This window comes from Australozyma saopauloensis, chromosome 1 (assembly GCF_035610405.1).
Source record: "Australozyma saopauloensis chromosome 1, complete sequence".
NCBI classification, from domain to species: domain Eukaryota; kingdom Fungi; phylum Ascomycota; class Pichiomycetes; order Serinales; family Metschnikowiaceae; genus Australozyma; species Australozyma saopauloensis.
This window is the reverse complement of record NC_086131.1, coordinates 1,823,782-1,850,827: the sequence shown is the minus strand read 5'-3', so window position 1 is coordinate 1,850,827 and position 27,046 is coordinate 1,823,782. Positions and strand designations below refer to the sequence as shown.

The window sequence follows — 27,046 nt, the reverse complement described above, 5'->3', positions numbered from 1 at the left end:
TGTCGCGGCAAAATTGCGACGTAATTGCTGCTGTGTCGCTGTCCTGAAAAATGTAATGTAAAAATAGGCGATTGTTCCTTCCACCAGGACCATCTACTATAGTATTGGCGCCGGCAAGATCCATGGACATCTCCGATTCATAGGCTTTTTCTAGAAAAGTTAATTTTTTTTGGGAGGAGACCACTAAGAATTCTGGATTGTGTCGAACGCCGTCACTCGTTTTCAAAGAAGCTTCTTTTTGTCGGTGTCAATTACTGAACAGACCATGGTCGTGACTACTGTTTCGCCGCCGAAGACGCATTCGCGCCTATCCACCCAACCATACAACCTACCATGTTTATGCCCGAATGTGCGAAATAGCATAATTGGACTAACGCCCCAAGGCGTCCAGAAGCATGCAATGGAACATCGGATACTCACACGATAGCTTTAGGTAATCTTTGTTCATCTTTGTTAGTATTTGGTATTCTGAGGTGTTCATCGTTGTTAATTTCCCAAACAGCCTTCAAGGCTTGCTTGCAACCATTCGCCGGTTGTATGGTGGCATGTATTTGCCAGATTTCTTGATCGACGTAACGATGCCTCGGATACATTTACCCGTTTAGGGGCCAAATGCCCATTGGGTGTGCGTTCGATGGTCTGGGGAAGGAGCGCGGTCTAGACCGCGAGATAGCTTAATGGGTGGAGATATGGCGTAGGATGTCTCACCTCCAGCAGTGAATATAGAATTTTGAGAATTTGCGAATAGTCAATATTGTGCGGTCCAACTATTTTTTGATAATTTAGTCCCCGCATTTTCTCCCTATGCTGGCTTTTGCGTTTGTTTGGTGCTCTTGGTCCTTGCTCGGCAATTAACGAGACTAAGGCATTTTTTCGCCGAGCATACGCGCGGCTACTTGACATAATAACGGTGAGTGCGTGATGGGATTTCGCCAGCCAGAGGAGGTGGAAATCTCTTCCGCTTGTGTGCTCATCTGAAGATGCGCTAAATTTCTTTTGTTCTCCGAATCGGGCTCGAATTTTTTGGTGCCTGACTCCGATCGTTGTAGATGTCTCGCTGCTGGAAAACGGAGGATCGTAGATCTAACTGGAAACAATGAAGTGGCCGAAATCTGCATCATATGAGATTTTCCAGCTCGATCTTCTTTGCTAGTGCTTTTCTTTTTTTTTTGCATTGTTCCCATGTATTTGTTATCGTAGAGGGGCTCCGTGTAGGAGGATGGCCCTTTTGAATCGAATCACCGGCGCGGCCCGGGCTCAGGCTCCGTTTCCAAATCTTCTAGCTCAAAAGCTCCAAAATTGGAATTGGAATCATCGATTTTAGTGTACTTGCCATTTCTGCTCTCGAATAATCGGTCGATATCCTCAAGTTCCACTCCCATGGTTTCAGGGTAAATCCAATACACTGTAAATACAGAGAGAACGCAACTCGTTGCAGGAATCAAGTACATGGCCCAGCCAATACTTTCTTGCAAAATGGGGGTGAGTTGTCCCACAACGTAATTGGCAAACCAATTTGAAGCCGTTGATAGCGAAACACCTTTTGATCTCACCGCTAAGGGATAAACCTCTGGTGGAATCAAAAATCCAATAGGACCCCAACTGTAGCCAAACGAAGCATTGTAGATAATAACCAAGACTGCTACCAACAGTGGAGTGGCCGCAATATCTAGACGCATTACTCCAGCTATTGCAACGAGACATACGCCCATCGAAATGCCACCGCTGATCAAGATTGGTTTTCGACCCCAACGGTCTACCAAAAACCACGGTGGCACGGTACTGGCCAAATAGACTAGCCCATTGATGCCTGTCATCAAAAGAGCCTTGGAGTCGTTGAAGCCAGCTTGCTCGAAGACCATTGGCGCATAATATGAAATGATATTAATTCCATTGAACTGAGCGTAGGCCAAGGCCAGACACGCGATGAATACTCTTAGTCTGTAATTGCGGAATAAATGACCCCATGTACGTTGCAGCTTTGGTGTGGTGCGTCTTTCCTCCAAGATCGAATTCTTAATCAAGAAAAATTCATTGAGGGCTTTATTTGGGTCCGGATCGTCGCTATAGAGCAAGCACAATACATGGAAGCCCCGTGAGTCCATATCAACGTCCAAGAGCCATCTGGGACTTTCCACAATGAAAACTCCTCCGACCAAGAGAACTATCGCTAGAGCGACCTGTATAAATAATGGGAGTCTCCAGGAGACCTGAGCCCAGAAGGATTGCGGGTCGCTTCTTGCATCACCAATGTCTTGCAAGAAGTAAGAGAAGTAATCGACCCACACACTCAAACAATACCCAGCAATGTTTCCTGTGAATTCACCGCAAACAAGCTTTCCGCGCTCTTCTACAGGCGATATTTCACACTGGTACAGAGGAACCATTGTGGATAGAAACCCAACGCCAAACCCACTAAAAACTCTGCCTACGCCAAATATCCATAAATTGGGGGCAAAGGATTGGAGAGTACCTCCCACAATGAAAATCGCAGTTCCCAGAAGAATTGTCTTTTTTCTACCTATCTGATCTGACACTCGCGAAACGAGTAAAGAAGCAACCATGGCGCCAATTTCCAAGATTGAAATCACAAGTCCTATTTCGGTCGCCGTAGGATAATTGAAGTATTTGTTGAATGTCACAAAGGTAAGGATTCCCAGACAAACGCCCTGTTCATAGCCAAACAACGATACAAAAAGCGAAACAAATGCAGATGTGAAATACACCAATTTCTGTCCCTTGAACTTGCGAGACGCGGTATATTTTCCCAGGTCAAAGTCTACATGAGGATACGCGCTCAAGTCGTGATCATTTGCAGCTTTCAGCTCTTTTTTGACACTTGATACTGGTTCGATTTCGTGAATCGAGAATGAGTCACTTTCTTCCCATTGATCGGATGAATGATCAAAAGAGGACCGGGGTTTGTGTATCTCGTTCATAAGATTAAAGTTGTCAATGCTTTTACCGGTAGATCCGCCAATCTGAGGGCTCTGGGCCTTGTTCGATTCGACAGATTGTTCGATCTCGCTATTGATTGGCGCATCAAGCGGTTTATACAGATTCAGAGTGTTTTGATTGAACATTATGTGTTCAAAGATGAGGAAAAGACCAATTTCGTTGCTGAATTGCACGAAATAAGAAGATGGTGGTAATTATTAGATAAGTCTAGGGTCTGTAGTACATGCAAGCCGATAAAGGTCCTGCAGCCAGCGCTGGCTTCTGGGGTTCTTACGTCAGAGACACCCGAGAGGAAAGAATAAGATAAAGACGTGAATATGAGTGTAAATTGGTGTGGTAAGTTTGGTCGTTAAATTATAGTTCTTTGAATTTTTTGTCTTTTTTTTTTCGAGTGTTTAGTATCGACTATCATGAGATTCTTGGGCCTTTACCCCTGTTCAATAAAGCCAACTGCCGATTCAAACTGATCAAATTAAATCACGAGAATACAGTTTTGACGTGTTGGAATTGGAATTGGAGTTGAAGATATGTATCGGGTGTAGTTTAGAGAAGGTGGCTGAGAGTGGGAGTATTGCTGAACCCTCTTAGCCCTTGAAAAAATGAGATGGGACAGATTGCGTTTGCTCTATATTCTTCTTCACAGCCATTGTTTATTGTTTATTGTTTTAGTTTTGTATTCAAGATTTTGAGATCTGCCAAATTCCTCAATTATTGGCAAAACTCATGAGTTCCTACATTCTCATCAGTATGCTTGAAACTAAGCAAAAAACTCACATAATAGAAAAAAACGAGGAGCCCAAAGTTCAAGCATCAAACAAAACTCGGTTTCACTGAATAGAAGAGTAGCATACTTGTCCCTTGACTGGACCTGATATCCTCTTTTCATTTCTCTACTTGGTCGCTTCTCGTCCTAGAACAGACATTAAACAAAACATCGTCGATGGAATATAGTTTAGTTTTAAAAGAAAAACAAAACAAAATTCTTTAAACAAACGATAAGTTCTCAAGTACACACACACTATTTCTACAACGACCGTTCGTTTAAATATTGTCTAATGAATCTTGGCCTATATACCATATGCGGCCACGCATACTAAATGACTTATTTTTTGTCTAATAATTGTCTCAGTTTAGGCAGTCTTGCGCTTCAAATAGTTTTCAGCATAGAATGCAGCAAAGAGAGCAGTCAATGGCGCCAAGTAGACGACATTGATGATCAAGGGCAAAGCCTGAGCTGATGTGTCAATACATCTGATGCCACTTCCATTGTAGTCATACAACCAAATGAAGGCGTGGAGAATAGCCAAACTGCCACCCACAATGAACTGACAAATCTGCATGGAAGTCAAGACCCTCTTCAAGATGGCAGGAACCCGGATCTTCAAGCAGGCCAATGTGAAATAGAAGTACATTAACGAATGAATAAAGGAATTGAACACCACGAAAATCCAGATTGGCGGACTCTGGTAACGAATACCACTCCACATACACATCATAGCACCAGCATGATGGTAGCTCTGTAACAAACTGGATGGTCTACCACGAAGAATGATGATTACTGTGTCAAGCACCTCGTAGAACTTCGAAACATAAAACCACCATCCGAAAAAGGTCAAGGATAAATCCTTCACATCCTGCTGGAAAACACCACTCTCGACATCACACACAGCATGTACGAAATTGACCAAAGCACTCTCAGAGAGAGTCTTTGATTGCATCTGCACCAATGAATGAGAGAACACGCTCAACATACCAATGAACGTCCACACCGAGTACAAGCACAAGAAGATATTGTGCAAGAGCACGAACAATTTGAAAATGGATGTGCGAGCAATGGCAAACGGAGCCGGCTTCAACCGCTTCAACTCCTTCTCCGACAACTTCTCTGCCTGCTTTTCGGAGATCTGCGCCTGCTTCAATTGACGGCGAGTGATCATGGGATTGACGAAATGAACCGCAGAAAAGTACACCACGGCAATTGTCAAAGGTGTCGACACCTGAAGCGATTTTTCAAACACTTTGGTCAACCATGGCCATTCGAAAGGAGATGGTGGAGGAGTGGTTTCCAACAGGGAAAGGCTCCAGGACTGCCAGTCAAGAGAACCAAACGAAAAAGACATGATGGTATGGACAACAATTAAGAAGCTAGTGCAGAGGCTGAAAGAAAAGTAGTCGAATTTCAAGTTCCGAATGTTGGGTCGTGTGCATAAAGCTCATCATGTATACGGGGTTAATATGGGTCCTACCCCGGATAGTCTTTTCCACCTTTCTTCTCGAATAGGCAGGTATGGTGCAGGAAAACGAGAGTCATCTACAAGACGTCATATACACAGCGCCGATAGTCATCGTATTCAGGGGCTATGTGCAGAGTGAATCATCTACCGAATTAGGTATACCTTTCTGAGTACACCTTTTGAGTCCTAATGGATCTCAAAACTAAGGGGGTTCTGACCCTTTAGACTATGTGATTTTTTTTGGTGATATCGGTTATGTGGCTTCATTCAGGGGGATGCAAAGTGGCGGTACCTTGCGGAAGCGGAACTAAACATACGCCCGATAGCTCCGTGCCGATAACACCTAGAGTATACGTTAACAGTGTTTTGCCCGGAGATAACGAAGCAACCCTGAGTATTTATAGAATAAATCTTCCTATAGTAAAGAATTGTCTTTATGATTGGTATCAATGTATTAGTTTATTGGTATTTTAGTGCATTGGTGTACTAGGGTAATAAAGTGACGAGGTAACGAGGTAATTAATGTGTAGTCTATAATCATACTTACATAGAATATAGGGTACGTTAGAATTCAGAATTGTTTATGTAAAAGTGCTCGTTAAAAAGTTAGAACCTAGAGGCATTGGTCACGTACGGAAGCCCGTGCATTGGGACCATAGCATGCGGCTTTGCAGAGGTATTGAATAATGGTTGATTCGTAATAGGCTGAAGCGGTGGAGTGCTCGATTTGCGACCGAGATGTTTCCTTGGCGATGTATCGAAGGGCACTGGAACGAGGTTAAGTTCGTCCCTGCGGTTTGAAGAACTGAAGTTGGGTGAATAGCGGGGCTTCCCGTGCGACTTTTCTGGCGACAGATTTCTCGACGACGATTTGTGCGAGTATGAGTGCTTTCTTGGAGAGGTACATTCCTCAATGGAGAGAATAGGATTGAAGCTTACATCGATAGTCTCCACCAACGAGAGTCCGCAACTGGTAAGATATTGTGAGAGTTGGAGAGAACCATTCTCAAGATTTGCTCGAGAATAGGAGCTCAATCCTAATTTATGACATGGCCTCATCATATCGTTTGCTTCCCGGCTAATTACGATTTCTGAATCGAGAATAATCCGGAAAGGAATGATGATATTGCTTCTGAACTCATGGTTGTTTTCATTGATTAAATCATTGAATACTTTAGGATTGTACTCCACAATGAAGTCCTTCGTGTGAGGCAAGAGCCTTTGGAGATCATGCGCGCACAAACGGGCTTTCAGATCATTACCTTTAATCATAACAGAGAGACTAGCTTCTCCTTTGAAAGCTTCAATGGACTTCGGGAACGCAACATAAGTACCATGCTCTTTCTCTAAGTTGTTGATGAAGCTAAGATCATAGTCCTTGCTTCTTATAAGCAACTGGTAATGACTCCTGAGTAGTTTGAATTGGACCGTGTTATAGACCACAGAAGTTCCATACGTAGTCATGACGTTATTTTGGCAGCATTGTTCAACCAAAGTATCAATCTCGCACTTTGCTCTCTCGATATTGCTTTGATTCTTCATGGGACACTTGATAATAACATTCTCGCCTCTTTGAAGCGAATAAAGGTTTTTTCCGCGGTCGGTCTTAAGACCATCTGATTTTTTATTGTCTTGCGTGAAGCTGACAAATTTAATGAAGACATTGTACTTTTTCATGATAGACTGAATCACTTGTCCTCCGTTTCCAATTATGCTCTTATGGAACACCTCTGGAATGTTAAATTTACGCTCAGCGGGAAGCTCTAGCTCCAAAAGCTTGACAGTTTGAGACAACAAATTGAATTTGAAGGATGCTGACTTCTCTTCATTGGCACTGTGGAAGATGCTCAGTCGAATGATAAAATTGAGAGCACTGTGAGGCTCGAACAACACAGAGGGGATCTGATTAACTTGATTCAAAATCTTGATGATCTTACCATTTTTCTTGCCGCTTATGAAATCTTTTTGGTCATTTGCAAGTTCCATTGAAAGCAGCACTCTGAAGTCTGTCCCCATTATTAGCCGAGCAAAAAGAGAATTGCGATTTATGTCAGCTGTGAGTTCGTTAATCAAGGAGTGGATTTCTGCTTGGCCACCGACGAAACGCAATCCATTTCCATTGAATGATAAGATACAATTTCTCTTAAGACTTACAAGACTTATCAAGAAATACTCCAAATCAGCAGGGAAAGAAGAAATTTGCAGAAACGATAATTCGAGGGTGTAGAGTTTGGTGCATAGGGCAGCGAAATCCAGCACAGTGTCTTCGACCGCGTCAATGTTTGACCCTTGGATCACAGCAATATCGTCCTGAAGCTCTCCTAGTTCGGGAACCTGAATGAAAGTTCCGTGTTTGAACATTATCGCCAATATCTCGGGTCGGAAGTATAGCGACAAGAGATCCATCTTCTCCTTAGATATACGAATCTCTTGAGTGTACAATCTGACACTACTGTTGTGTCTCGGGTCAACACCATTGCGCAAGTCGCAAAGAATTTTCTTGCCCAAGATCACTTCGGATATTTGCTTCGACGAGAACCAAATAGCCATATCTTCCTTGCTTTTCAATAAGGTCTGTGCTTTCAATGAAGGAATCATATATGGAAGATACACATTGACATTAGATTCTCTGGTCAATTCAGCGAAATTGGCCATGTTGACTCCACCAAGTGTAGGTACCATTGAGAGGGGAATTGAAATCTTGTCTACGAAGAAACCAGCAAGGATTGTGTCGACCAATACTCGGACGTCTGTCTCAGCAAAGCACAATTTCTCTGTGCTACCAAGAATGTAGATGTAGTTGGATCTGCAAGGCTTTGCACTGCTTTTGAAGTCAGTGTCATAGGGTCCAATTACGATCTCTACTTCGTATCTGGCAGCAATGCAATTTAATGTCAGCATGAAATTGGGACCAATAGCTCTGAAGCTTGCGTCGCTCAAGGCAATCTTCTTGTAGTTCACATGGTCGTAGCTCCTCAAAATCTCCGACCTGCAGTTATTGATGAAGTTCTCGTTTCCGCTAATACTCACTGTGATGAGTTGATTGTTGAGTTGAGGCTCAATGAGCTTGATGTGGTTTGTCTCACTGACACCGTTGTAGTTCAAAGTTGACACAGTGTCTCGAAGGACACCAATGTTGTCAATGATCCTGATGCTATCCATTTGATGTCTGCTGAGCACCGCATATGGTACCAACGCCTTGGACCATTCAAATTGGCCCTGCCAGAGTCCAGTGTTCGTCTCATAGATCCATTGGGTTGACTCGATGAGAAATGAGTATGGAAGTGATAAGATCACCAAATGCAAGTCAGCTTGCAGCCCATTTGAGGCTAATTTTTGTGAAGACGTTTCCGACATTCACGATCAGAGAAGCAACGAAAACACAATTCACAGAGAATCCCCGGGCCAAGAGGAAATGTGACTGGATATGTATGGCATCTCTTCTCCGTTTGCACAATTCATAATATTTGCCCTGCGTTATCCGATTTCCCTTTTGGGACGATGTCATAACAAAGGGGTCAATTACCCTTCCCGATTAGGCCATGGCCTCATCAGGTCAACAAACCAGGAGAATCAAACCTTCACTGGGAATGAAATGTTTTTATTCTAAACGTCTCCTGTTTTTAGGTTCATCAAATGAAACATGTCTGATCGTGTCTATGGGTCAAGCATGGATTCTTACAAAAGGGTCGTTAACATTATGTGACATCACTCAGTAGTGTATCAAGTTGTTAAATGTCATTAATATGCAAGTTTGTCTAGTCATGGCATGTCCTAGATCTACATATAGGGGAAGACCAAATTTGTAGTCTGTTTCAGGGTCAGGAAAGACACATACAAGCAGGACAATATCCCCTTGAATCCGATGGATGCAGTTACCTCTAGACATCGATATGATGGAGAGGGGCCTTTTGCCGGAATAATGTAGAAAATCTGTAAAATCATACAGTGTTGAATGCTATATGAGACTCGCCAAGTGTAGAATTGTTGTAGATTGCGCTGTTCCTCAAACTTCGAGTTGGAGTTGATATGCCGCTAATGAATTCTTCTTGAATGTGGTCAAAAGCGCTCCTATGGCCAGCCAGAATAGGAGCGGATTCAATCTTAGCGCTGCAATCTCTTGCTATCCCACACATAGACCATCTCATCCCAACCTGTAGTTGCAGCCCAGCCGGGATCTCCCCAAAGACTATAATCACAACCAATCACAAACTCTCTGTGGTTTCTCATGACACCCCGGCAGCCACTGGTAGCATTGTTGAGAAATCTAGCTCTCTCATCAGACTGGTCGATCCATACCCTTGCAGTCATATCGTAAGAAACGCTCATGAGTTCCTTGCCGCTGTGTGGCGACCATGTGACCTTCCGCACAGCAAAGTCATGGCCCAAAAATTCATTTAACGGAGTCGGTCCTCTAGTATGATAGGCTGGCAGAAGTGAATTCGGCGTAGGCAGATCAATCAGAGCAATCATTCGCAAGTCCCAAACACGTACAGACTTATCTGTGCCACCTGTAGCAATAATTGTAGGTTTGTATTTGTTCCAGTCGCACGACAAGCACTCTAGACCGCCGTGGGCAACAAAATCGAGCTGAAGCGGCTTGGGAGCACGAATATCCCAGACATTCACATGCGAAGCACCCGAACAACTAATGATGGTCAGAGGAGAGTGCGGCGAAAACGAAGCATTGTATATGCAATGGGCGGTGCTGACTCCTGGCTGTTGGTTCTTGTGGGACATTGGAGGTGCCAGGTTTCGACCTCCAGCCGCAGCTACAGCATCAACACTCGAACTTGACTGTGCAGCATGATCTGGGCTCAAAGTCACCAATGAATCTTGACGATTGGGACTCCATACCTTTATGGTGCCATCCCACGACAGTGTGACGAAATTAACTTTATCTACAAGATTCCAGCTCACAGAAAAAACCTCTCTCTGATGCTCTTTGAAGTTCATTACAGGAAATTGACCCACCTTGAGATCAAACATTTTAACCAGACCATCTCCAGAGGCCACCACTACTTGGTTTTCGTTAAGTTCACTCCACGCAACGTCGAAAAGCCCGTCCTGCGTCTCCCAAGAGTTTTCTTGGTGGATATTTCCAGCATTGTCAATGCCCAATATAAATAATTTGCCGTTTCCGACCAATCCGTAGTTTGCAGCTGTAGCGACTGCCAATTTGTTGTCGAAAAAGGGCGAGTATTTGACGCCATAGCCGTTGTAGCCTCTTGTTCTGAATGAGAGCATATTCGGTAAGGGTTGCTTGCCGGTGGTGTATTTTATTTTTGCAGGCGAGTGTGTTTAGAAAAAGAAAGCTTACGATTTGATAGAGATCAGGTGTGCGGTCGATCTCCACAATAGGTCAATAGATCCGCACTGTGAAAAATGCTGTTTGGAATTGAGATATTTGAAAAATACAATTTTTTATGTTTAAAGGTTTGGAGAAAGATGACTACCGGTCTATATTTAATTATTGTTGAAAGAATTGTGGTGTGACAATTGAGACGTTTCTTCTAATCTTGTCACTGAGTGTAGAAGTAGCCATGCAGAAATGAAATTAGGGCTCTAAAACAGTTGAAGTTTTTGACTTCTTTTTTAATTTTGTCAGCTCAAATCTTGAACACTTGCGTATCCAAAAATTTGATCTTGTTGTGGTGGTTGGCGGGAACGTCAGAAATGCTGAGAAGGCCAAAGGAGATCATATCACCCACAATGAGTGCAGCCTTTTGCTGTGAATACTTCAAGTAGTCGAAATCATCATCTGTCGAGGTGATGAGATCTTCTTCGATGGCTGATTCGTTAGAAATCTTCAAGTTGTTCATTCCAGTAGAAAACTCGTACGTGCTTGAGACACCCCTAGACTCACTGGTGGAGCCGAGCGCATCAGCAGGATCCTGCTCAGGTTCGTGTTGGATGAGACCCCAAATCAACCAGAAAAATTGAACCGTTGACCGCCAGTAGATGATTTCATTGTACAATTTCTTGACCTCGAAGTCGATCAAGGCAGTAGGATCCTCTGGAGCCTTCGTCTCCGTTTTGAAATTGGATGAAGATACCTCAAACTTGTACTCCACATATGAACGAAGTAAGTTGAGTTGCTCCTGGTTCGTTGGGTACTTGTTGTCGTGAATGAAGTAGGGCTTATCTAAGTCATGGTAATCAGACATCCACTCTGAGAAATGGTCAGCGATGTCATAAGCAGGGAAGTTGGGGCCTGAGTACTCAAAATCAATGACCGCCAAGTTGCTATCACCCTTGTTGGAAGTAGTGATGGTGGATGATCCGGCGTCAGTCTGAATAACGGACAGGGGATCGAACAGATCTTTCAAAAGCAAATTTCCGTATTGGGTGTCATTGTGACAGAACTTGTAATTGTCACTGAGTCTTTCGGTATCATACTTGCCGAAAAGCCAGTCACGATAAGTGAACACCAAGTTTCTAAAGGTCTCGAAGGGCATCAAAAGAGTCTCCTCGATCTGAGCTTTCGAGAACGAGGGGAGATAGTCTTTCTCAAAAAGCAGAAGCCACTTCAAAATCTGCAACCATGCCACGGGAAACTCCAACCCACGCTCATTCTCGTCTAACTCCACTTGGTAGTGCAAGTCCTTCATTCTACGACCCAAGATCTGCGAAATGACCGTGTCTCTAATCTCTAGCTTCGACATGGTCACAAATCCCTCCAAAAACTGTTCAAAGCGGCCATTGGTGAAAATACCTAACAACTTTGGACCGATCCTTTTTGCAGAGAGCTTGATCAAAATGTTTAACTCCAGATCTCTGTCAATAAGATTATCTACGTTTTTACCATACACACGCAAAAGCAACAGTGGAGGTTGAACGAGCGTCAGCGGATCGTTGTACTCAATCTTGTAGATGGAGTTAGTCAAGGCACCCAGGATTCTGTTGACCTCCAAATTGTCGACTGTCAATTGGCGTTTGTGCCATTTTGAAATCTTCAAAGCCTTGATGAGGCCAAGAAGCTCCTGCTTGAAGAAGTCTCGGGGCAAAGAATTGTCTAAGTGAACATTGATACTGTTGATTGGTTTTTCACCTGAAAATTCCACTGACGGATTGATGTTCAATCTGCTCAACAGCGAGCTGGACAAAGATCTTCTGGATCCACTGAAAGAAGGTCTACGCGACGAAGAAGCGGACCGCGAGTTGGCAGCAGTGGATGTTCTTGTTTTCGACCTAGATCTAGATACCCTGTGGGAAGACGGGGTGATATCTGCGCTCAGCATGGTGTATAAAAGAGGCTCGCACTGTATATAAAGACCGCTTTTGCTCAAAACCGCTAAATTATAGGCGAATGATGTGTGTCCGCTTGTTTGTTGGTGTTTGAGTATCCACTTGGGTTAGCAGAGTGGACACTGGGGAGGGCTGCGGTCTTGTGACTTTTTACGATTGGGACTGCACATGGACTACAATAAGGGTGAATAAAAAAATGACAGAAACTTAATTTATCTCTGGATTGGCATTCCAGACCATGGAATCATTGTGGTGATAGATTTTTCACTTTTTTTCCACGCTTGTGTCTTGGACTATTATGTCTAGGTGAGAAACAAGTAGAGGCCACAAACAATAGGTCGAGGAAGCAAAGGAGAAAACATATTTGACAGTTCTATAGTATCAATAGTCTTGATCCTTGTGGGTTGATGTCGTCAAATGTAATGCAAGGACTCCCAGACCAAGCACCGACAGGGGTATAGTTGAAGAGTTGAAGAGCTCGGCAGTAGACACCTGGGAATTCTTCCAACGCAAACCAGGTACTTGGAATGAGACACAACCGCAGTGAGATTTGTGTATAACATAGGCGAAGTTGTTGTAGCAGGGAGACACACAGGCAGATGCTAGCACGAGAAACCTTGTCAAAACTGGACGCACTGCGTCCTTCTCTGAGCCTAATTGAGTTTCATACTTAATTATTCGGTAGTCTCGCTTAAAACTGGATCGTAAACGATCAGATTTCTCCCCCTCTCTCCCCCGAGTCACTCCAGAATAAAAACCAGCAGGAACATGTAGTAGCTCTCCATTCATCCTCTTCAAACTGAATAACTCAAGTTTCGAATACGACACCATTTTTAATGAGTCGATTTACCCAGAACTACATGAGTAGAATTCATTAACTGGGACTATCTACCTAGTGACCTTTATGTGGAATCCATAACTGAAGAAATTCAACACTAAATCGAGCTCTAACGAATATTCAACACAAACCAACACACCCCAGCACCAGCCAAACCATCCTTTACATTTTCATAAGTCATCTCCATCAAAACAGACCTTCTATGTGATCTCCTGAAACCCTCTTCGAAATTGTCTCATCTTCATGCACCAGCGGCTATCACACATACAGGACCGCATCTCTCTCTCGACTCTCTACATTCAACATACTCATCTAAAAAAAGCGTAATTGTTGTCTGAATTTGCTATCGTTCCGTCAATTGAGCATCTTGACCGCCAGCTAACTAAAAGTCACACATTCCACCGTCCAATTCCATCGCCAGCAGAAAATATCTCCCATTGCCCGATTCGGTCGCCAGGCAACCTATTCCCAATATGGCGCACATTTAGCCCTTCGTACATCGACTTTTGGTCTGGGTCCTGTGGAAGCTTTCGGCACTAATTCTTGCGGTGCTTGTAGGAACTACCGAACCCTAAATTCTTTTACTCTGGCCAGTGCTTCTCGGGTTTTGTGTATTACATTTTTACTCTTTCCGTTCTATTCTTAACTGAAACCACCTAGAAAATCTGCCGCTACTCACAGTAGTTCATACACTTTCCCCCCTCTACTATTCTATTCGAATCCTCGCTTATCTATTGTGTTCCTACTCTAAGGACATCGGCCTTCTGTCTACCAATTCTTCGAGAATCGTCGTTGTGTCTCACTTGCATTTGAAGTCAACGGCTAGTGGTTTCTGCTCAGACTTTCCTTCTTTGGTGTGGACATTTCTTTCCCCCCACGTTGTTCTTTCCTCTGTTTATGCCAATATCAATATAGAGTGCACCCACAAGAGTCCAGTGTTTCTCGGAGCTAGTTAATCCGTTTGTGTTTCCGTCGTTTTTCATTTTCAAGGTTCGCTCGTGGTGTTTTATTTGCGTGTCTTGCTGCTGTGTCTGTCGTTCCTTGGTCTGTTCACAATTGATGCATCACTCGTTATCGTATACTTGCAGCAGAAACTATGTCCAAGGTGTCTACAATAAAGCCGCAGTCATCGCTGGGTAGGTTTTATTTGGCTCTGGTTCCATCGCCTCCCCGGTCACCACCGCCGTCTGCTATGCCATCCTACAACAATGAAGAAACAGATGCTCTCGAGCACGAACGTTTGGTCAAGTCTCTCCTTAAACAATTTAAACGCCTAGAATTTGCTCTCGGCAAGTTCACTCTGAAACTGAACGGCATCATGAAGACAAATATGCTCCGCACGGTGGTGCTTCCCTTTTTGCGCCTGCTGCCGCCATTAGAGGCCATTTTCGATGGTAGTCCCTCCATATATTCCAGCTTCGTGAGTGTATCCATCACCATCTTGGGCCGCTGGTGGCGGCTGCTTCTCTCGGCCCTCTCGGCTCCGAATCCAGCTCAGCAGGTCTCTGCCACCGATCGTAACGCCTACTTAGAATGTATCTCACGCATCTTGTGTCGCCGTGAGTGGTTTCTGGCTGGCCCAGAAGCCATGCTCACGTATACGAGTTGTTTGTGTGAGACTCTTGAATACGCGGTAAACAAAATCTCCACCTTGAAGGTGATACCTGTATCCATGAGTGCATTCGTCGGCAAGATCTTTGCCTATGCATTTTTCTTCATCCCTGGCTTTGCAAATGCGCTTCTTTTCTTGCTCAATGTCAAGCAGGCCTCCATAGAGTCGTATCTCAACAAGATGCCTCCTCTCTCCGAGGGAGCCATCAAATCTGCTCGATTTGCATTCCCCTCTCATTTGAGTGGGTTGGTTGACTATAGAGGCTTTCCTGGCCTCGATTCCTATAAGAAAAAGGTCTTCAACTGTCTTCCGCCGCCCAAGCATCCAGTCCGAGGCATCTGTGACCCCAATGGTCCGTGGGTCCGATGTTGGAGCTCCTGCGATAGCGATATGCTCAATTCTTTTTTCCGTCATTATGTCAATGTTTCGGCCACTTTTGTTGAAAACGATCTTGGCATCCCTTTGGAAGCTTTCCCTGGTATTCATGTCATCATGGCAAGTTTCTATCAAATCTTTAGCATCTGTGTCAGCAGAATTCTGCTTGACACGGCCTCAAGTGGCTCTATCAAAAAACTATCTGCTACAAAGTCTGCTCCCAATACTTCTAACACCGGCACCTTCTCTGGCACGACTGTTCTCAAACCAATGGACATCAATTATGCGCCTTTGATCAAGTTATTCAAGACTGTGCGTGACATCGGCTACTCAGAAGTGATTTTTTCTCCGGAGATTGTTCGGTGCTTTGACAATATTTTGAGGAACTTAGCTGTCTCAACTAGCGTTTATGATTTTGGTCGTAGCGCTACGATTTTGAATTTGATTTGCGAGTACTCAAACTATGTCTCCGATGCCTCGGACATTGACTGGGAGTTCTGGCTTGGATGCACTTATTTAACTTTGAGCCATACGGATCTTATTCAGAGTATGATCATGGGATTTGCATTTCTCTTTAACGTCTGGAGAATAATTCCTAGTCAACTCCCAAACAGCCGTGGATATGAATCAGAGAGCAATTCTACCGAGTGGCTTACTAACTTCAGTGAGAGTTACAAGGAGAATTTCGCACGTTGGCTCTCTTCAAATGACACCTGGCTGTTTTACTTCACCCATTGGAATCCATTGGTTCGCTCATACTACATGCGTTTAATATCTTGGAGAATTGTTGGATTCAATAACTTTGATAGCTCGTTGTCTATCCTGACAACACGAAGAATAAAAGCCAAGGTAGATGCGATTCACGCATTCGTCAACACCACGGTAAAGTCTAGCAATCTGCCAGAAGGGTTCCAGCATCTTGATTTCTCTGCTGACCTGCCAATGGTGAATCGGAAGATGGGGATAGTTCCTGTAAATCCATTCAAGTCCTCTTCCGATAACATACCCTCATTGGCATCTGTCACAAACACAAACAAGTTTAGTGACTTGCGAAAATCCCACCCGTATGAGATATTAGACGAAGCAGTTTACACTTGTAATCTGTTGTCAAATCCAAGTATAAGCGATTCAAAAGGCGGAAGAAGTCACAAGTCATCAGGAAACCATTCGATCATTAGTTCCTTCGGGAAATTCTTCAAGCTTTTATCTGCCGACGACTCTGATGATAGCATCTTATCAATAGCGCCTCCCAGCATCGGTGGCGGCCCACAAAACTCCATTGCCAGTGGACGTAAATCAAAGTCGTTTAATTCGTTTCTTTCTGGCTCGTTCAGAATGAACAGTTCCTCGTGCTCCACTGCGAAGTCATCTCAACAATCCTGGAACGACAGTGCTGACTCGCCAGCGACCTCAGACTCAGAGACCTCGAGCACTATATCGAGCTATTTGGGCAGCTCATCCGCTTCCACACTTTCTTCGCAAACAAGTATGAACAAGCATCCTCCAGAGTTAGTAAAGCATACTCCAGACATTATTCGTCCTGACAACAAATTCGAAATAGTTCTTGACAAGGAGTTGATGCAGCGTAAAATGGACCAGATGCTGACAGCTAACTACAGGCCCGGATCAAAGTTCTTCGGAAGTAGAATCTGTCAAGGTGCTTCGTTGAGAACAATGCCGGTAGAGGCCAGGATTCCGAGTATCTCGATTGTCCCTTCCTCAAATAGATTCCACAAGTTTCAAATAACGAAGGAAGCATATGATTGCACAGAATCAACCTCGTATGATGACGAAGACTTGCTGTCAGGGTACGATTTGTCCATCGAAGCAACGAGCTCTGAAAGTTTGTTGGCAATGGGCCGCTCGCTTAACGAATGGAACAGAGTAGTGGACGAGTTCGACACTTTTTTGGTACGCTCTGTTGAATTGGAGCAAGCCTCAAATCTCGCTCAAAGTACAGAAATTTCAGGCATGCTAGACGACTACAACGAAGAGGACTATTTTAAAAGATTAGTTCCGTTCATGCCTATTGACAACTTCATCGAGCTGAAGCTCTTGAATGCGATGTAAGCTCACCCGATTTAGTTCATTTATTACCAGATATTTTCAATGCATTATTCTTTTTTGACTTTGACTGTCTGCTCTGGTGCAAAGTAAACCAGCGTGGCTATTGCTGTAAGAATACAGAACCACGAACTCATCACCCAGATACAGCCAGCACCTAGAATTAAGCTTGTCCAGTAGTACTTGACAAGATAGTAGCGAATTCCATCCCATTCTATCACGAAATCTAGAGACAGTTTTTTGGAGTCTAGTAGCACAACACGAGTATCCTCAAAGACTAAGGCAGAGTCATCAGAACGATTCTGAATTAACAGAATAAGATCTCTGCCGGGAAGAGTGACGATTTTCTCGTCTATCGTGACTAATTTAAGGATATCAACTAGAATTGGGGGAGTCCAGTATCGAAGATTATAAGGAATCCAATTGTTCTTAGCCACATAGATGTATCTAGAGTCGCAATTGACCAAAATCTCGTCACTGAAAGAATTCCCACTATCAAAATTCAACTGATATCGCAAAACTTGGAACAGCTTCTCTACCTTGCAAATAGCATGTAGGTTGAGTCTAACCGAGAACTCTAGATCCTGATTCTGGCGGAGAAATGGCAACACCAGATCAAAGCTAATTTGACTTTGGGTTTCCAGCGTCCCAGCAACACCCATAAATTTGGTGGGCACGCCAACACGTTCTGTAGGAATTATGTTTTTGTAAAAACTGAAGTACGTCAAAGTTGACGCCGGAAGGAGAACAAAAAAGATTGCCGTGAAGATGATTACTCCATACAAGGCCTGCCGTGTGAAGAAAAGTGGCAATTTAATTACCAAACCCGTTGGAATGAGCTTCATTCTAAGTAGAAAGCTGAGCTTCGGCGTGGGAGAGGCCAATTAAGCCCGGAAAAGACGTGGTATTGAAAGCTTTATCAGAGAAGCTTCACTATGGGCTGATGAACCCTTTTGAAATCAATACTGCTCGTCAATTGAGAGATTTGCCTAGGTACGATAAGAGAAGCTGGGGTAATTATCTCATGCAGAATAGAAATTGTGTTGAAAAAAGAATAGTGTCAAAATAAAACAAAAAAATAGGAGTTCTAGAACAAAGACAATTCATCAATGGCCTGAACCGATTATTGCAGGTGGCTTAATCAGCCTACAGATACGTTCCCAAAGGTCTGTTAGAGTATAAAAATGAAAAAACGATACAAAAAAAGCGAACAAGAAATGAGAGGCATAATCAATGATTGAAGCAACCACGGAGCAATGCCCAATGAGAGACTGATCTTACAACTAGTGTGCTCAGTGAGTGGTGTGACCTCTATGGTACTTCAAACCATTCAAATTCTTGTACCGCTTACCACAAACCTCACACCTGTAAGGCTTGTCCTTCTCCATGCCCGCGCCATCGAGGTACGGGGTGTTTGACTCGGGGTCTATGATGGAGAACGTTCCGTCGTCGTTCTCCTTTAATGTCTGATTCTGGTGTCCATGCAATCTATGATATTTCAAGCCATTCTGGTTCTTGTATGTCTTCTCACAACCGATGACTGGACACTTGAAAGGCTTGTACTCCTCATTCTCCACGTATAAGTGACGTGCAGGGTCATCGATGTACATTCTATCCTGATCATTAACGTTACCTTGATCGGCCTTGGCCCTGTTGAGGGCCAGCTGTCTATTCAGAGCCATCAGCGAGTTACTAGCACCACCGCCAGGCCTGCTCATGGACACTGCCTGTGCATCGCCATCCGCACCATGTGCTCCGCCCGCAAGAGTCAGGCTGGGCAGGATGGTTTGCGTCATGGACGTTTGAGAGATGGTCTGCTGTTGGATGTTGAAATGCGCTGGAGGTAGATGCAAAGTGCCGCCCATAGGCTGCTGTTGGTGGGCGTGGTTGTTGAGGAAGACGTCATTGGTAGAGACTGTCTCCATCACATTGTGGATATTGTTCATGTTGTTGCGCGAGCGGTGAGCCTCGAGCATGTGAGAATTCGTCTCATGTGCTGGAGGCGACGTGGAAATGTGCGCTTCCTCATAGTGTCGAAGCAAATCGTGTAGCGTCGGAAGAAGCTGTCCACAGCACGAGTAGTCTTTACAGTAGTCTGCTTCCAACCGAGGAAGGTAACTAGTGGTATTAGGAGGCAGCATCAGCATGTTATTATGCAGCGCCTGGGCCGTGCTGCCCAAACGGAGCGACCCGCGCCGCGGATTTATGAGGTTCAGATGATGGCCTCCATTGTGGCCAGTGCTATGTTGCATCATCACCTCATCCTTCAACCACAGGCCAATGGTGACAGAGCCCCACAGCACTCCGCCCATACCCTGCGAGTGGGCAATGGATTCTCTGCGAAAACGCAGGTTGTTGAAGATGGATGCTTGTCGCTGATAGGCGATGTCTATGGGTTGCGGAGCATTAAGGAAACCATCTCCGCCAGCGCCCGAGTCCTGCGCGGCAGCGTTATCAAAGATGCTGGTATTAAACATGTTCATGTAGAGACAGGAATGCTCGTTCGTTTCTTGCAGTTTTGTCTTACTAAGCTTCTAGTACTAGGGGAATTACTACGTCACAAGCAGGCAACCAGAAAGCAAATCAAGCAAAGAAAAAATTGCGAATCTCCAAAGCTTGGTGGTCCGCCTGGAATAGTATAGAAGCGAAATATCCGGATTCCAGGTCGGAAATGGCTCGTATGTCTACTGATTCAAGTCACTCAGAAAGTCACCCAAAGTTAGGAGCTGGAAAGGTCGTCTGCAGTCCGACGGTTTTTGGAGCAGCGATACACTTCAAAGTCAAAAAATTCCCAAGCACTGGCTTGCAATGTGAATCCTCCAGACGTAGTGTCAGATGGGAAATCAAGGGCGTGGGTGATAGGGTGGAGACTTGGGGGCGGAGGGAGGTACTGGTGTCGACGGTAGGTCTTATCTGCAGTACCAGCTAAAAAGGTATAAAAAAACACTTCTCCGGCGAGGTTGCAAACGTCGTTTCTGCTGTGAAAAGGGCCACAACTCTTGGGATCTGAAAGAGGGAAAGAGGTGTGAACTGAAGGACGGCGGTGCGGGTCCTGCAGGTAGGACCCCTCCCGATACGACTGCCGGAAATCCAGGAAGCCAGGGGATTTTGATTTTTAGCGGGCAGATGGCGAGATGTACGGATTTATTGAAGAAATTTTCATGCGTTGGTGTATGAGCTCTCTTGCCCTACTTGCAGCATTTCCCTGTCAATCTCTCCCAGCAGAATTGGTGTGTTTATGCGGCCCAATTCCTCCACAGCACTATCACCTACCATACCCAATTGGCAGCACCTGCAGATGCGCCGGTATTTTGGGCTCGGCACGCCTCCATCATGTAATGTGCATGTTAATAGGCTCGGACCACGGCCTGTAGGCAGTAGGCGGCACTGCAGGATGCCATCCTGACCGGTACAAGTGCTATACGCTAATGCCGGTTGCTTAAATGCAACAAGATAAAGATGAATGGAAAACGAGGGCATTTCTGGGATTAGGGTCGAAAATAAATGTTTGAGTATCCTGGAAGTTTGCATCTTGATTTTTGGAAACATTTTCTCTATCCTGATTGGCCAGATTGCCATTTAAACTATGCTGTCGGATGGTTAGGAACAGCGCTCCACGAGACCTACGCAACGAAGGGACAGGACAATGGAATTTTGATTTTTGTGTGAACTTTTGGCTATGGATACTGGCGAATTTTCTATGGTTTCTATTGCTTGCTTGAGGCTCTCTAGCAAAAATTAACTACAGCTCCTTTGAGGAATGCGGTGATAGTGGGCCACTAGGTTGACGGCTCCAATTTATCTTGCCGAATGCACTTTGGCGCCCAAAGTCGAATTCCCGGCGAAAGTCCTGGATTTGGGGTCATCATATGCGGTGTTTCACCTGTAGCTGGTGACGTCAATCGTTAGGTTTTCCGTCCAACAGAGCTTTATGGATCCTCTTGGTTGACATGAGTTTTGATTTTACACTTCGAGCTGCAGGGCGATCTTGTGTCTTTATTTGGATAGATAAGGCAAGGCGAGGCTTCAATCGAGTTCTCAGATATGAGATCACATGCAGTTAGGATACTGTCTGAGGCTGTACACATTCTTAGAGCATTGTTTGTGGAGATCTACTAACCTGTTGGTAAAATTTTTGACGTGTTACACTGCACAGTTTGCCAACTGTTGGTCGACGGTCAATTTGGCTCGTGTGTGATTCCACCGACTATCTCGAAGTCTGCCGTTTTCGCATGCCCGCCATTCCTAACTAATCAATTTTACTATTTTCTCCAAAATGAAAAATGTCCAATTATTTGTTCAATCAGTGTCGTTAACTCTTCAAAAGAGTATCAGTCAGCAAACCCGACCTCCGTGACTAACAGACAAAAGCGAGAATCCAAAAGCTTCCCAATCAATTTGGAGTCCCCTCCAAACCATCCGCAATATTAGATTCCGAAAAATATACTCCCTGGCGATGGTCTTTCAACCCCGATTCCCTACACATGTGAGACCTGCAGGCAACCGGCCGAACAACGGATTTGACACTGAATTTTGCAGCCAAGCTCCCCAAAATATAAACCCCCCTGTTCGCAGAGTTGCGATCCACACCTCATCTCGCAGATGTCGTTGCTGGATTTTCCCGATGAATTGTTGTTAAAGGTGGCTAGTCTTCTTCCTCAAAAATCGCTTTTGAACCTCAGTTTCACCTGCCGTTCGATCCATACAATCGTAACACCAGATCTCTATCTGAATGTTCTCATCAACTCGTCAAAGCGGGTCTTTGACGAAGAATTTGATATTAAAACTAAGAGCTTCGGTTGTGATCTCAGACCGCCCGTGGTGATCCGCTCGCTCTTTGCTCTCTCTCGTTTCTTTAAAAACCTAGCTTTGAACTCAAGATATGCTAGTGCCTTGCGGCGTTTGGAGGTCCAGGGATCATTTCCAGACGTGCCTCAACACGATCTTGACTGTTCTTTACAGGCCGTTTTTCCTTTGCTCGTTAACCTTGTGGTGTTGAGATGGTACTGCGAGAACTCTCCTTTGGATGCGTCTCTTTTGAACCTATTGCCAAGTGCTGAAAGCCTCCAGGTTCTTGGTGGTAATTTCATGTTCAATTCTTTTTCTTCAGTTCCCTCAGAGTCGCGCATTCGAATTCTTGATGTGTCAAATTTCGGAACCTCTGATGTTGTTGCTGGGATCCATCTTGCTCACTGTCCACGATTGACATCCTTAAAAATCGCTCGCCTACCTTCCAAACCAAACAACGCTTTGTCGGAAAAATCTTCTTCTCCGAATGTGGTGAATTTATCGGACTCTTATTCTGGTGGAAATAAGGGTTTGTCGTATGTTTCTGCCTTATTTCTGCCTAAACCTTCTTTTGCTCTACAATTAGAAGAGCTCACACTCGCTGACATATCGATCTCTGCGATGGATGCAGAGCTTTTATCCAACTCCATCAATCTTACACTCCTTAAAAGCTTCGCTATATATAATTGCGTTGAGATGGTAGACCTGGAACACCAAACTTCTCATCGTGTCATAAGACGGACGCTGCCAACGAACACATTTTTCAAGAAAATTGTATCCTATCTCGCAAACTTGAAGCTGTTGGTTTATGATGTGAAGAACAACTACTGCGAAGATTCCAGCATCTTCGGTTCAATTGCGCAGATCCATGCCTTAGAAGAATTGTCTATGAGAATGCATCTTTACCGCCAAAATGGAAAGGTGGATTTGACGCCATTCATCAATAAACTTCAGAAACATTCAGCTTCTTTGGAACGGCTTGAGTTGTTCTGTGACTTCTCGGAGATGCCAAACGGTCCCCTGTGTTCAGTGTTCAGTCAACCGGTGCACATTCGGTCCCTTGTATCATTATCAAATTTTACAAAGTTGCGAATTCTCGCCATTCCGATTGTTCAGGAACAGCTTCTGGTTTTGTTTGAGTCATTGCCTTGTGAGTCTGCCACCATTCTTCGACTCGCTGTCACTGATCAGCAGTCTTTCAGTTCCTTCAGTTCTTGTAATAGTTGCACCAATGGTGCTATGTACGAAGTTTACAACTCTGTTTGTCTCGTGTCCCAGGAATTCTTCTCGTGTCCCAGCACGTTCGGTAGCAAGATCGTAGAAACAGGCGAACAGATATACATGGATCATGCTAATCGTTACAAAGAAGTTGCGAAGCGGTTGGAATATGTCCGTTTTGATTTCAAATCGCAATCTTTGCTTTTTGATTGTCGCTTTCCTAACAAAGTTATAACCAAGGATGCCATATACCTAGACCACTACGATAACCTTACCCACAAATATTGAAATTATAGATCCATATAAAAGTACACAGAATTGATTTTAACATTGGCGAGATTTCATAAAGCTAAACTAGTTCCATTCTCCGTGAGAGCCCTCAAATTTCTTTTAAGAGCTCCTTTCCCTCTGCCATTGCGGCCTTATATCTTTCCAACGCTCTCTCGCGACACTTTTTATGGTCAACGATAGGCTTTGGATAATTGTTTTGCTCTGCAACTGCCGAAGAGTCTGGGTGCAGATATGGGTCATGGATTTGCTTGCCCTTTACATCCTTCAACTCAGGTACCCATTTTCTGATGAAGTTGCCTTCGGGATCGAATCTCTCGGACTGGGTGTATGGGTTAAAGATTCTGAAATATGGTTGTGGGTCGACGCCTGTGCTGGCAGCGAAACCCCATCCTCCATTGTTTGAAGCAAAATCACCGTCGATCAAACGCAGCATGAAGTAGCGCTCACCATTTCTCCAGTCTATAAGAAGATCCTTAGCGAAAAATGAGGCCACTATTAATCTACCCCTGTTGTTCATGTACCCAATCTCGTTAAGACTTCTCATACATGCATCGACGATAGGAAAGCCTGTCTTACCTTCGCACCAAGAGAGGAAAATGTGCCTGTCATACTCCCACTCGATATGAGAAAGCTCTAGGTGGAAAGGCTTGTGCATGCATATGTAAGGCCAGTTGCACATGATATGTTTATAGAAATCTCTCCAGGAGACCTGGCGTACCCACTCGGCTATACCTGGAGCTTCAGCCTTGTTGGCCTTTGATAATTTATTGGCAGCAAATAATTCCTCAAGAATAGTACGAGTAGAAATTGTACCAGACGAGATGTGAACACTCAAATGCGACACTGTATCGTCATCAAGAGAGTCACGAGTCTCATCGTAGTACTTTATTTTCGTGGACATGATGTACTGCTTCAAAGCCTCATCAGCGCCTTCTTCACCTATTAGCTTGTGATACTTGTGGAACCTTTTCTTGTCGACATCTCCTTCGGGGAAGTATGCCTTTTCATCAAGGTCTATCAGGTTTTCGACCTTTTGAGGAGTAGGGTACACTAGAGTCTTCTTTTGAGAACGCATGTCGTTGACGTATGCCACCCATGCCCTATACCACGGCGTGAACACGGCATACTGGGTACCCAGGCTCTTCGTTTTAAGTTCACCAGGTTGGACGATGCACAGGTCATGACATGGATAGAAGGCAATATCCTGCTCCACGGATTCCTCTAGGAGTTTGATGGCGATACGTAGTTCATCTACCTCATACTCCAAATTCGAGTATAAGTGTGCGATGTCATATTTCTTCAAAAACTTCAACACCAGTGGCACTATGTCTTTACGTTTAGGTGCATCGATGGTCACGATGGAGATATTGAGCTTCTCGAGCTTCTCCTGGAGTTTCTGCAAACTCAACATACGATAGTAATGTTTGAAGGGACTGTCTCCATGCGCCTCACGCTGTTCGGGACAATTGACCCAGAAACAAACCAACGGAAGATTATGCTCAGAACTTTTACCATATGCTCTGGATAACCCGAAGTTATCTTTGAGTCGGAAGTCACGAACAAGCCAATGTGCTACGGCCTTGCGAGGCTTCACGGCATCACGCTTCGTGCGTGTTTCTTCGTCCTTCTGTAGGAGAATGTTGAACGGCTTATTCTCATCCTTTTTGTAGATTTCTGCGGCCCGTTTGGTATCGATCTCCTCCGGATACTTCTCGCTGCGGAAACTCGCAAGCGAGTGCATTTTTTGTTTCTTGGTCATGATGGCAAAAGAATTCGGTCTCTGGAAGCAGAGAAGACGGATGGTCCGAAGTATTTTTTTAATGAACAGGGAATACGGGGTAGTTCAAATGGAATGAATGAACGGGAGAAATAGGCTCGAATACGGGGAGGAAATTGAAATGAGTTCGTACAAATCAAGAAAATGAGACCGGAATCAATTCGAATCTATTCGGTTTTTTTTGACGTTCTATGTTCTAATCACAATAGTGGCTGACGTTTTGGTATCCGCAGTGTTGTTCAATAGATGTCCAACAGGAACGGTATTCTCACAAAATAGTAGGGTGTGGCTAGTATGGACAATTCGCCGCTTTTCTGTTCAAATAATGACGGGCAATGTGGCGCTATATATCTAGTGATGGCGAAATTATCGATGTTCGTGGAGAATGGTAAATCTTGCTATGATGTCAGGTGAGAAGATGCACGGCCTGCATGTAGAGCATCGGGAAACAGGAGAGAAATCCATAGTGACGGAGTTGAGCGGAGGAACAGGAGGAATGAAAATAATCCAAAGCGAGTGTCTGGAAGCTGGAGATTGTGGGTATAATTTTGTGAGCTTTTCTTATTCAAATTCCTGTTTTTTGTCGCCAGCTCGTTCAAATTCCGCGTCTGGGGCGATAGCAATGCATTGCCTATGTGCCCTCGTACATGGACGCTTCTTTTGCTTGTCTGCAAGCGATGGGATTCATTTTTTTTTTTGCTGGTATTTTTTTTTTGGCTGATAGTTTGGGCATGCGCCACTAAGTTTTTAGGCGTGGCTAGGTTTTGCTTGTTGCTGTTGCCAGAATCGCAAGTTTGTTTGTGGCACATTTGCACCCATAGAAGCTTTGGTGTTGCTGGATGATGACATAGAACAATGTTGTGATAAAGAATTTGATCTGCAGCAGAGGTCGTTTCCTTTAGAATTTCTATCGGAATTCCGGCCTGGGTCGAATTTGAAACTGGAATTCTAGTTTTAGAGCACTGGCGTTTGTGCTAGATTAGCAGTGAGAAACATCCTGAGGCAGAAGTTTTCAAAAAGAGACGGTTTGCCGTGGATTTCTTTCTTTTTTTTTAATTTTGTTCTTGTCTTGTATTTGGTTCCGTATCCCTCGTTTTTTCAGAATGTTCTCCGAGTCTTAATTTTGTTCCGCTATTCTATGTTCTGTTCAAAGCATATATGGGCCTTGCAGTTTGTGATCCCTCGCTACTAATTCTTTAGCTACGTCATGAAATTCAGAGAAAAACTAAAGGACAGAATCTATTTTCTCGATCGCGTGGTTTCACGCCTTTGGGCTTTGAATAGAGTCCTGGACTTCCAACAACCCTTCCATGGCCCGGCTCCTGATTCAGCACTGGATACCCAGAGTATTAATAGTGACGAAAGTTTGTCACGAGTCTCGTCAAATCTAAGTCTTCTGAGCGTGTACGATGTTTATGAGTGCTTCAAGGCCGAGAATCAACAACTCTTTGTCCTGGAGAATATTGCACTAGGTAACATCCTAGCTCTACCATCGCCTAAGCAAAACGTGCAACAAATTTCGCACCAAGCTCAACCACGGGCGCATCTGACGTTCCAAGAGAGCGACAGTACCATAGTTGATCTGGCATTGATGAGTGTGTCTACTTCAGTTGCAAGTCGTCCTTTTGTGCCTCGTCAATTCC

At 44.3% G+C, this 27,046-nt stretch overlaps 9 protein-coding genes across 9 annotated transcripts; 2 read left to right on the top strand and 7 right to left on the bottom strand.

Annotated features, from left to right (window-relative positions):
- Positions 1-1,238: 1,238 nt before the first annotated feature.
- PUMCH_000825 (uncharacterized protein) lies at positions 1,239-3,083 on the bottom strand (the record flags this gene model as incomplete). The annotated part of the gene is made up of 1 exon (XM_063019900.1): positions 1,239-3,083. The coding sequence occupies one exon, from the start codon at positions 3,081-3,083 to the stop codon at positions 1,239-1,241; it is 1,845 nt and encodes a 614-aa protein (XP_062875970.1).
- A 1,005-nt stretch (positions 3,084-4,088) lies between these two features.
- PUMCH_000824 (uncharacterized protein) lies at positions 4,089-5,078 on the bottom strand (the record flags this gene model as incomplete). The annotated part of the gene is made up of 1 exon (XM_063019899.1): positions 4,089-5,078. One exon carries the CDS (start codon positions 5,076-5,078, stop codon positions 4,089-4,091), a length of 990 nt encoding a protein of 329 aa, XP_062875969.1.
- A 720-nt stretch (positions 5,079-5,798) lies between these two features.
- On the bottom strand, positions 5,799-8,549 carry PUMCH_000823 (uncharacterized protein; the record flags this gene model as incomplete). The annotated part of the gene is made up of 1 exon (XM_063019898.1): positions 5,799-8,549. One exon carries the CDS (start codon positions 8,547-8,549, stop codon positions 5,799-5,801), a length of 2,751 nt encoding a protein of 916 aa, XP_062875968.1.
- A 747-nt stretch (positions 8,550-9,296) lies between these two features.
- Positions 9,297-10,439, bottom strand: PUMCH_000822 (uncharacterized protein; the record flags this gene model as incomplete). The annotated part of the gene is made up of 1 exon (XM_063019897.1): positions 9,297-10,439. One exon carries the CDS (start codon positions 10,437-10,439, stop codon positions 9,297-9,299), a length of 1,143 nt encoding a protein of 380 aa, XP_062875967.1.
- Positions 10,440-10,801: 362 nt separating this feature from the next.
- PUMCH_000821 (uncharacterized protein) lies at positions 10,802-12,433 on the bottom strand (the record flags this gene model as incomplete). The annotated part of the gene is made up of 1 exon (XM_063019896.1): positions 10,802-12,433. The coding sequence occupies one exon, from the start codon at positions 12,431-12,433 to the stop codon at positions 10,802-10,804; it is 1,632 nt and encodes a 543-aa protein (XP_062875966.1).
- A 1,941-nt stretch (positions 12,434-14,374) lies between these two features.
- On the top strand, positions 14,375-17,335 carry PUMCH_000820 (uncharacterized protein; the record flags this gene model as incomplete). Its single annotated transcript, XM_063019895.1, has 1 exon — positions 14,375-17,335. One exon carries the CDS (start codon positions 14,375-14,377, stop codon positions 17,333-17,335), a length of 2,961 nt encoding a protein of 986 aa, XP_062875965.1.
- A 1,286-nt stretch (positions 17,336-18,621) lies between these two features.
- PUMCH_000819 (uncharacterized protein) lies at positions 18,622-19,812 on the bottom strand (the record flags this gene model as incomplete). The annotated part of the gene is made up of 1 exon (XM_063019894.1): positions 18,622-19,812. The coding sequence occupies one exon, from the start codon at positions 19,810-19,812 to the stop codon at positions 18,622-18,624; it is 1,191 nt and encodes a 396-aa protein (XP_062875964.1).
- A 2,119-nt stretch (positions 19,813-21,931) lies between these two features.
- On the top strand, positions 21,932-23,623 carry PUMCH_000818 (uncharacterized protein; the record flags this gene model as incomplete). Its single annotated transcript, XM_063019893.1, has 1 exon — positions 21,932-23,623. The coding sequence occupies one exon, from the start codon at positions 21,932-21,934 to the stop codon at positions 23,621-23,623; it is 1,692 nt and encodes a 563-aa protein (XP_062875963.1).
- Positions 23,624-23,714: 91 nt separating this feature from the next.
- PUMCH_000817 (uncharacterized protein) lies at positions 23,715-25,385 on the bottom strand (the record flags this gene model as incomplete). Its single annotated transcript, XM_063019892.1, has 1 exon — positions 23,715-25,385. One exon carries the CDS (start codon positions 25,383-25,385, stop codon positions 23,715-23,717), a length of 1,671 nt encoding a protein of 556 aa, XP_062875962.1.
- Between the last annotated feature and the right edge of the window lie 1,661 nt (positions 25,386-27,046).